A 9,685-nucleotide genomic window follows, 5' to 3' on the forward strand; every position below is an offset into this window, starting at 1 on the left:
GGGGGGGGGGGGAAGATGACAGAGTGACAGGATGACTCATCATCTGCGTGGCACATCTTTCACCTAATAACACCCAAACTCTAGATCACAGGGGGGGAACAGAGAGAGATGGAAGAGAGACGCAAAGGGACATAAAGAGTAAGTCAGAGACAGGAGAGGGTGGAGACAGATAGACTGCTCGACGACAAGGTCTTGAAGGAGGCGTTTGAGCTAAAAAAAAAAAAAACTGAAATGAAGATGACAAAAGAAGAGAGGCAACATCAGACGCCGTTCTCATTGCAAGTGACTTTGTGCGTCTCAAATCTGAGTGTATGCGTGTCTGTTTTGCCCCTCAGCATGTGTGTCTGCGGTGAGTTAGTATTTTTGAGATAGTAATCCAAAACCCATCACCACAGGGTGCTCTCTGACAGCGGTTTGCTCACAGGTTCCTTTACAAAAGCATCCCTGTTTATTCATCACTTTTATTAAGTTGAAATTTGACATAGAAGAGGAGAGAGGGAAGGAGAAGGGGAAAAGGAAAAGAGGCACCCAGTGTCGTGGCCCTGCTGCCTTGCTCGGATGTGTGCAGCAATGAGGCGGCGACAGCCACGGGACAGAATAGATTATGACTTCGTCTCTACCGATAATGAACCCGTAACAAGAAAGGGGCCCCCGGGGGCGACAGGGGGCCGTGGTGCCAGTCAGCACTTTCCCCAGCGCTCGTTGCGCACTGCTGTTTTGGTGCAAGGGGAGGGAAGTGAAGAAGATCTCTTTAAAGCCACCCACTTTCTGTATCTATCATCAGGGGAGCGCAGAGATGGCTGAACTGGTTCAATCAAGATGGTGATAAGGCGAGGAAAGCTGCCGACTCTGCAGCTCCAGGAGTGAGGCTCAGCTTAGCGCTGCCCATGGGGTTGGATGGAGAGACGGAGACTGTCCCCACCAAAAGATTCCTCTGTGTGTGCGTGCGTGTTTGTGTGTGTGGTTTTCAGCACGGGGTCCTAATCACTGCACAAACTCTATCACTGAACTGCTAGCGAGATGAATAGCAAGCTTGTGTATGTGTTTGGTGTGGGTAAAGCAGAGCAGGGCTCTGGGGGATTGCCTGTCCAGCCAGAGGTCAAACCACATCTCCTGAGATCAATAAAGCTGTGTAATGTTTCCAGGGCCTAATGGGAGATCCACTGCAGCTATTTACACAGCTTAACACACACACAAGGCTGAATTCAACTACTAGAAGATTCAGTTTTATTCAAAGCACGTGAGGTTACCAGATGAATTTAACACATTTATGCATAGAAGCATTACCAATAAAAATACTTACGTGCTGCTGTGAAGTCCAGCAAAGCGGCCCTCCACTAAACCTAGAGTATTGAACCCCCTGCTCATTTTTGTGTTTTGTTTGTAAGAGCGGGGAGGCTGTATTTGTTTTTTGTATATGTAAATCTATCCTTTTAGGAATAGATTTACATATTTAGCTCAGTCAAAATGCACCGCTCTTTTTTGTTCTCCTGCACGACCACCATCCCAGCTTCTATCTTTGTCTCGTGGGAATCTCACCAATAAGAGCCTCAAAGCAGTTGGCCATGGCGTGTCGCAGGTCCGACTCCCGGCACAGATCTGGTCCGTGAGCGTAGAGCATGAAGCGATCCAACTCCAGTTTCTGTAAAAGACAAACACATTCATATCAGTGCTTCGCCACCAACACCTCAGTAATAGCCTCTTGAAAAAGTAATAGCATTTTTTTTTTTTTTTTTGGGGTATTGCACATTTTCATAGGCTCTCCATGGAAAACAAGGGGAAAAAAACGGGCCAGAGAACTCGAGGGAAATGAAAAAGATTGCCTGCCCTTGCTGGAAAAGGTTCTACTTCATGGCACTGACAGATGTGCCCATGTGTTGTCCAGCTGTGGCATGATGCACTAAGCCGGCACAGGAGGAAAATGTTCACACACATGCACAAAATTACACTGGCGCACAGACACACACACAGACACGCCAGATAATCCCAAGATAAATTGTGAAATAGTACAGTGGTGACCTTCATTCTATCTGAAAAGTTCGTTCACTGGTACGCCACTTTTTACAATAATACACATTAGTACTATAAATATGCAAAACAGAAGTGGACTTTAAGCTGACTCCACCTCAATCATGCTGAAAAGAACTGATATTTCATTTATTATACTGGAAGTCACTATAAAGATTGTAGAGCTGATAAATACGGTATGTATTATTATAATAACATTGTCCAATGTCTATTTAGTTTTGTAGTACTGTTACTTTATATCTTGTATTTAACTTACTTGTGTGTGTGTGTGCGTGTGCGTGTGTGTGTGTATTATATGTACTGATATATTCAATATACACACTTAATTTTATCTGTATCTATACAGGCCATTACCTTTCTGTACAGCACACAACATTGCACAACATTATTTATTATTTTGTATGTTTAATACACATCACAGCTAAACTATGATCCTAATCTTTAGTTTTGTCTCTTTTCTTAGACTGTATTTCATTCTAGATGTTTTTCTTTATTATGTTGTTGTAATATTATTTATATTATTGAATCGTGTCCATTTCCTACAGTACCACCTTGAGTGTCCTTATGTCAGTTGTTTCATGATTTATGTGACTTAGCAGTTTTACCACTGTAATTTCCCAATGGGATTAATAAAGAAAAAAAAAGGTCTCTATTGCCTTTCCAAACGTTTCTTCATTTCTTTTTTTATTTGTTGGGAGTTTTCTTGACTGGTGCTTAACCTGGTTCTGCAACGATTGCTGATGTGGCCCCGTAAAGCCCATTGAGACAGTTTATGACACATCAGAGCTGTACAAATACACTCAAGTGGTGCCCAGAGGGTCACTATAAAGACAGGTTTGATTAAACTGTGTAAGAATGAAGCAGGACATAATAACAGTACAAATAAAAAAAGTGTGAGAATAATAACAAATATAACAGTAATAATAATATTAATTCTTGTACTTAATGTAAATACGTGCTGTGATGTGTGGGCGTGAGGGTCAGTAAAAGTTTCTGCAACTATTTCTCTCAGCCAAGTGAAAAGTAGCCCAACTTGACTTTACTGGCAGTGCACCACAGACGAATACCCGGCAAAAAAACAGTCAGGGTGCTATTTAATTATGGCTGATAACTGTTGGTGGTATCCCACCCTCCGTGATTGCACACACAAATTAAATCACAATTCATAAATACTCCAACTCAGAGGGAAACCGTTCTGACTTTTAAGCCTTCCAAGTGAAGTGGCGGATTGTGCCGTTGCTCGCTAAAGATATTTTTTGAAAGATAATTGCGAGTGTTCTTGAGCAGACGGCTTTAGAGGAGCCTGGTAAACAACTTGGCAACGTCGAACACTGTATCACACTCACTTTACCGCGAGCGGCAAATTGAAACAAGCCAAACTGCTACACAGCACTAATGCAGATTCGGGCGGCTGCATCTTTGTATTCAGCAGGGAGCAACATGAAAGATTGAAGTTTTTAATTGCTTTCTCCACATCACGGGACGATTATTGTTGTGTTCTTTACAAACGTGCCAGTGAGTGAGGCTTGGCTGTACAACGCTGCCAGCGAGAGAGAGAAGAAGGGAAGCAAGGGGGCCTAGCGATAACAGGAACTGGAGAGTGTTTCAGGAAGACCTCTAGGGGCCCACAGGGACCCCAGCCGCACTAGTCTAGTCCTCCAAAACAACAACCTTTTAACTCCAATTACAAACCTGAGGGGGCAAAAAAAAAAAATAGTAGGGATGGCAGAAAGACAAAATTACTCTTTTCCCCAGTGCCCACTTAGAAAGAAGCAAAGTCATAACGGCAAGACAGAAAACAATAAGACTGTCTCAAACATGTTCTCCTGTCAGTTCGCCGACCTTTCACCGTTTTGACCTGCCAGCGGGGGACTTGTTATGAGGTGAAGAAGGTGAGTTTACCTTGGCTAGCATTGCTAGGTGCTGGTTCTGTACGATGGCTGTTCTGTAGGTGGCCAGGCCGCCCTCCTCTAAACTGGGAAAAAGGTAGTACAAGTGGACACTGTGGACAGAGAAATGAGAACAGATTAGAACCGTATCTCAGATTTATCGTTGGGAAATATTTCACACTTCAGTACCTTAATTTCTTGTTTAAATACAAAGTTGAGTTCAACAAACAAGCACAAAGTATGTACATCACAAAATCTACTGAACGTTCGTCTTCACACCAACAAAAACGAGAATGCGTGAGGAAGAAAACTTATCGTCTAAAACGTACAATCAGATAGAAATTGTTAGATATTTGTTTCATTCTGCCTCATCCTGCATTCACCAAAATTTTCAAGACCACCTAATTAATTTTTCAGACATTTCCAGCCTTTCCAGGTCTGTGTTGGAACCCAGAAATGGCCGCAGACGCTTCAGTAGTTCCACAGCTGGGTTCCGGGCGAGCGGGTTCCATTTTCATTACGGTCCAGCGTTTCCCTAACCACAGCGTATCATTTGATTTCATTTGAATTAAAACAGGCCATTTAATTCAGTCATTTCTAATCAATGCAAAAGGAGGAAAGCAGGTGGCGTTCTGTTTTCCAAATTCACGAGAGGTCTATTTGTCAGGGTATTGTGATCTTAGTGTGAAAACAAAGCACTTGGAATTAATAAAAACCACTTAGCGTAATGAAAAATAATTAGACCAGAGACACTTGGTTTGCTGGCAAAAGTGTCAGTCACAGAGGCCGGCTAACTGAGCTGCACAGCGTTCTTCAGGTACAAAAAAAACATTGTGTTTGTACCTCAGTTTATTAATCAAAAGCAGATCGGCGCACAAGATAAAGTTCATTCATAAAGAAAATGGCCTTCAAAAATGTTCATGCTTCTTCAGAGCAGTGAACTGTCGACCGCACTGACCGTGCAGTACATCACAGGGATATAAAAACGATGGCTCTTTCCTGCCAGTAAGTCTCATCTGTTATCCATTTCTCATGTGCTTTTCATTACATCTTCCGCAGCAGTGATTCTTAACCTTTATGGTTAAAAAAAAAATCCCAAAACACAAGTGATGTACTTTATGTTCAACAATAACAAAAAAAACTTACCTGGACCTTAATAACTCCCTCTAATACATTACTTTTTCCCCAAGAACAAATATTGCAAGTGGACTCATTTTTTTACATCATCTGCTGACCCTTAAAAAAAAAAAAAAAATTCATGAACCTCCTCTGTTCAACACTAGCTCCCTGTGTTAGGGCTATTCAAATGTGCAAAATATTCTGTTGGCTGGACAGCAGAGGCACAGATAGCCTCCAAGGGCAGCGCGCACTGAAGGTGCACAAGGCAGTTGGCTGGATCTGCTGTACCCATTTAACTGGACAAGAGGCTGATAAATAATTCAGAGGGCCAGAGCGTAGGCCAAGCATGTCTCGTCAGACGCTAACAATCAAAGAAGGAAAGGCAGAGGAAGAGGGGGAAGAAGGAGGGAAAGTAGGAAAACATGCCCGCAGATATCCGGAGAAACAGAGGCTAACCACCTTCTTTGTAACACTGTTCTTGCTGCATAAGGAGCTGAAGCAGTGTCCTGTGTAACCCAGTGTCAGTTCCTATTAAGGTTTAATCCTGCTCCTGAATGTTCACTGTTGTGGAAGTGTTAGCATCGAGGGTTACGAATTACATTTTGGTAGTAGAAGTTATGCTGTTGGGCAAATGGAAGTCAGATAAAAAAAAATCTAGTCATCCTTTTTACAACCTATGTGTGTATGCGAGTACTGGAGAGAGAAAGCGAGCCCATTTCCTATATTTTCTTCTGGTAATATCCACTCAGAGGAGGTGGTGGAGGTACAGTAGGTAGGTGGGCACTGCCTTTCTAGGAAGTGTGCGAGATTAATAATAGCTACATATAATTAGCACCGTGCTTAGGTAAGTGCTGGGCAGCAATGTCCGCACTCACTTGGGAGTCAATAACACAGTCAGCATTCCAGACAGCAATTCCAGACAGCTAATTGCAAGTTGTCATGGAGAATTTCAGGCCGTTAAAAAGAGGGTAGGGGGTAGGAAATATTACACCCCAGTTCCAATTACCAGTAAATCACTGTCTTGAATGAGTGCAAAGTATGGAGAGGAGTGCGGTTGTGACAGACACGGATAGATGTAGACAATGAGAGTGAGGGAAAAATGGAGTGAGAGGGTGAGAAAGTAACTGGAAGGGGGGTTGGCAGAAAGGCCGATAGTGTTGTAGTCGGTTTCAATTAGCTGTTGTGTCTATCAGAGATGTGTGAGCGCTGTCTCACCTGGTGAGGAACTCGACAACAGCATCGCCCAGGAACTCCAGTCTCTCGTTGTGATTGATCCTAGGAGTGGGGGAGGAGACGGGACGAGACGGGAGAAAAGGTGGAGATGTGAGGACAGTTGAAGATGTAACGAGAAAGATAGACTTGAGGCAAACGCACGTACAGTAGATACACACTCACACACAGCGGCTCAACTGATCAGCGCTTTGAGAACAACAGCGGTGCACATTCAATAATAAGTAGTCGTTGCCCTTAAAATTAGCTCATTTCATTTCCCCCGAGATATCCCTTCCATTCACAGTTAAAGTTAATTTTCTTGTCAGCAGGCCTGCTGGGTATATTAATCACAAGAATCGTCCCTTTGATTGCTCCTGTGGTCAGTGATAGCATGAACAGATATGTGCCCACAGGCAGCCTACCTTGAGGGGGAGGGGTCATCTTGCCCCAGACGAGACATGATGTTAATCAATGTGTTGATTCCTGAAAACACATCCCCAAGGTGGAGAGGTGAGAGTCCGTAATAGAGAGAGTGGTCGTTTAGAAGAAACAAGACGGGGAGAGAATGGAAAAATCACCCACCCTTCTTCCTCATGTACATGTGGTGGACCTTCCTGTCCCCGTACTTAGGCTGGCGGATGCCGCAGTTGGAAAGGGAGTTGCGGGCGTGATCGGGATTCATGCCGAAGTTGAGGTGGTGACTGGGGTGAGTCATGGCAAGCTGGGGGAGAAAATAGGGGAGTTAGCAAAAAAGGAGTAATGTAAAAGTTGTTAACCACAGGAGCATTTTTCAGAAACCAGCAACCCATAACTTCATCTGCGTTTAAGCTGGAGGAACTAGAGTCTTAATTTACTGTAGTTCCTGCCTCCAAATAAGTCTTTTGGGGTGGTACTTTGTGATGAACTACTACCAGAACTACTGTGGCAGAGTTCACAGCACTGGCCTTTGCTGACGGACCAAAAAGAGGCCTTGTGGCTGTTACCACTGCAATCATTCACATACAGTAGTAAACAAGCAGTGGTTGTCAATAGTGTCAATGCAAGTAGGGAATGAGATTTTCTTGTAATGTTATCTGATGTTCAAGCAACTCTCTGCAACTACCCAACTAGTGTGAAACAAGTGAGTTAGACTGGACAAATGCGAGCAGTATAGTTCAGTACTAAAACAGCCTTAAGCAAAAAAATAATCAAAAAATAATCAAAACACTAAGCAGTGGGGCTGTCACTTTTTATCATTCTAATGTGGGAAAAAAATAAATTATTCAATCTGTAATGAAGACGTGCTTGTCAGACGGTCAATTAGCTTCAGAAACCCTTCACATATTTCTGACATTGGATTGGATGGCCTGTGTCTGAACATTTCTGTAAGCTTCCGAAACCAACAACCGTGTGCAACACTATGAATGTCTTCCAGGAGAGACTGTATACCCATATTTCAACGATATTGTGTGTCCTCCCTCTCTATGACAGCCAGTATGTCCCTCAAGATTGACTATACACAGTTTTAAGTTCAGGACGAGGTCGGACAACAAGTCGTATTAGCCGACTAAGCATTTCAGCTTGTCACAAGCTGAGGTACTGCAGATGAATGAAACCACAGTGATCCTAAAAATCTGTTTAAGATTACGATATGTTGGTTGGTTCAAATTAATTTGAGCAAACTGCATGTTACTTCTCATCAATTCATACTTTTTTTTAAGTGACAGCCATATCAGGCCTTTGTGGCATTTTCAGCTTCTCATTCTGTCTCTGCCCGTGTTTTCCGACATCCCCTCAGAAATTAAAGTCGCAGAGCAGTAAATTATCAAGAATATGCAATGAGACTGTGTTGTCACAACACAAAGACTTTTATTTCCTGATGTAGTTCCTGAGTTTAGGTTCTGGGGCATCATTACTGCTCACAGGGGGCCAATAGTGTTCACAGTGAGCACCAAGAGCCAAACTGACAGTGTTTAAGCATCAACACTATGGCCCAACCCCAGGCCCTTTCAAAAACCTCCACAGAGCCTTATCCGTTCCATTTCCTCTTTTGGCTAATGACTAATTACAAACGGTAACACTGGTCAAAGCAGATCAGTCTAATAATGTCGGATCAGCAATCGCTTGAAGGAAAACAGGAAAGGTAGCTGTACTGAGACACTGAAAGAGAGAGCGAGCTTCCCTCGTGCCTCTTTGTCACGGTAAAGTTGTTTGTATGAAAATTAATGACTTAAACTTTCAAACCTGTAAAGAGGCAAAAGTGGGAATTTAAGGTAAAATAAGCCTGAAGGAAACACATTAGTCGACATTCAGCTTTGTTTGAAAAGAGGACAAAAACTGCTGTGCCTAGAAAGAGTGCCGCGGCTGAACATCTCAAACTCGCTGAGGGAAGAAAAAGGAAAAAGATAGGGCTCAGTAGGATATGTCAAGCCTTTATCAATCTTACATTAGGAGAATGATAATCTCAGCCCAAAAAAAAAGAAGAAAAAAAAAGAAAAACTCAAACTACTCTCCCCCCTGGGCTTGCTTTTCAAAATGCTTGTCTCCTTTCAGCTAACTTCAAATCAATTTCAAGCTCCAATGAGATATATATGTAAAACGTTAACAGAGAGGTTTCAATATTTATAGTTGCTCAAGAGGCCTTCAGCTTTGTAGTCTTGAACACAGAGATGACAAATTCAACAGCAATTGTATTTTTTTTCTGTGGTTAAGAGGAACAGCGTTTTTTGGTGGGAGGAAAAAAAAAGCTAGTTATTTGACATGACACAAGCAAAAATCTAGCAATTCTCAGCGCCGTGTTGGCAGTTTGATAAAAAAATATAAATAAAAACAATACAAACAACTATGTCTACTTCCAATTGCAACTCCCCCATTGTGCGATGTCAGACACAAGTCAATGACTGCCTACTACACAGCCTGAACTACAGAGTTGGGTACGCATCAAGAAAAATACATCAGTTATTCTGTAAACACTGCAGGTCCTCCACAGTTAAGGACAACATCCAACAACAATATTGGCTTTTAAGCTAAATCTGTGGAGAGGATTGACGTCTGCAACTGTTCCTGTCAACATTATGACTGCGTAAAAGTATCGGAGGGATTTGGATTTAGTGATCACTGCCTCGGCTGCTGCTCAACTGCCTTTGGCTAAACGGGAATAAACATCCTCGCTCAGTGGCGAGCCGTAGACTTGACTGAAAAGAGTGTTGTTGCACCCGCATGCAGGGAAACTGATGGGCAAACTGCCTGCTTGGCAAACGGCACTCAATGTCATTACTGTGAACTGCATTATTTAATATAGCACAAAGGTAAATCAGGATTTAGGGGTAAAAAAAGAAAAGGGAATAGAGTAGGATCCACTGCATTTTAATCAAAAGTTTACGTGAAATAAAATGTGTTATATGAATATAAATATATATGCGTTGCTCTTACAGCATTTGAATTTCCCTCGGGATAAA

General features: G+C 42.6%; 1 protein-coding gene across 1 annotated transcript in view; it reads right to left on the reverse strand.

Moving 5' to 3' along the window:
• drosha (drosha ribonuclease III) overlaps window positions 1–9,685 on the reverse strand; it is a gene marked incomplete at its 5' end in the record, with an annotated part of 79,132 nt that overhangs the window by 39,177 nt on the left and 30,270 nt on the right. Inside the window, 5 exon segments of the mRNA XM_035665676.1 lie at window positions 1,540–1,642; window positions 3,931–4,030; window positions 6,252–6,311; window positions 6,671–6,731; window positions 6,831–6,969. Of these exon segments, the coding sequence (XP_035521569.1) occupies window positions 1,540–1,642; window positions 3,931–4,030; window positions 6,252–6,311; window positions 6,671–6,731; window positions 6,831–6,969 (463 nt within the window).

This window comes from Morone saxatilis, unplaced genomic scaffold, assembly GCF_004916995.1.
Source record: "Morone saxatilis isolate NCDOM2014 unplaced genomic scaffold, NCSU_SB_2.0 Contig0, whole genome shotgun sequence".
Classification (NCBI taxonomy): domain Eukaryota; kingdom Metazoa; phylum Chordata; class Actinopteri; family Moronidae; genus Morone; species Morone saxatilis.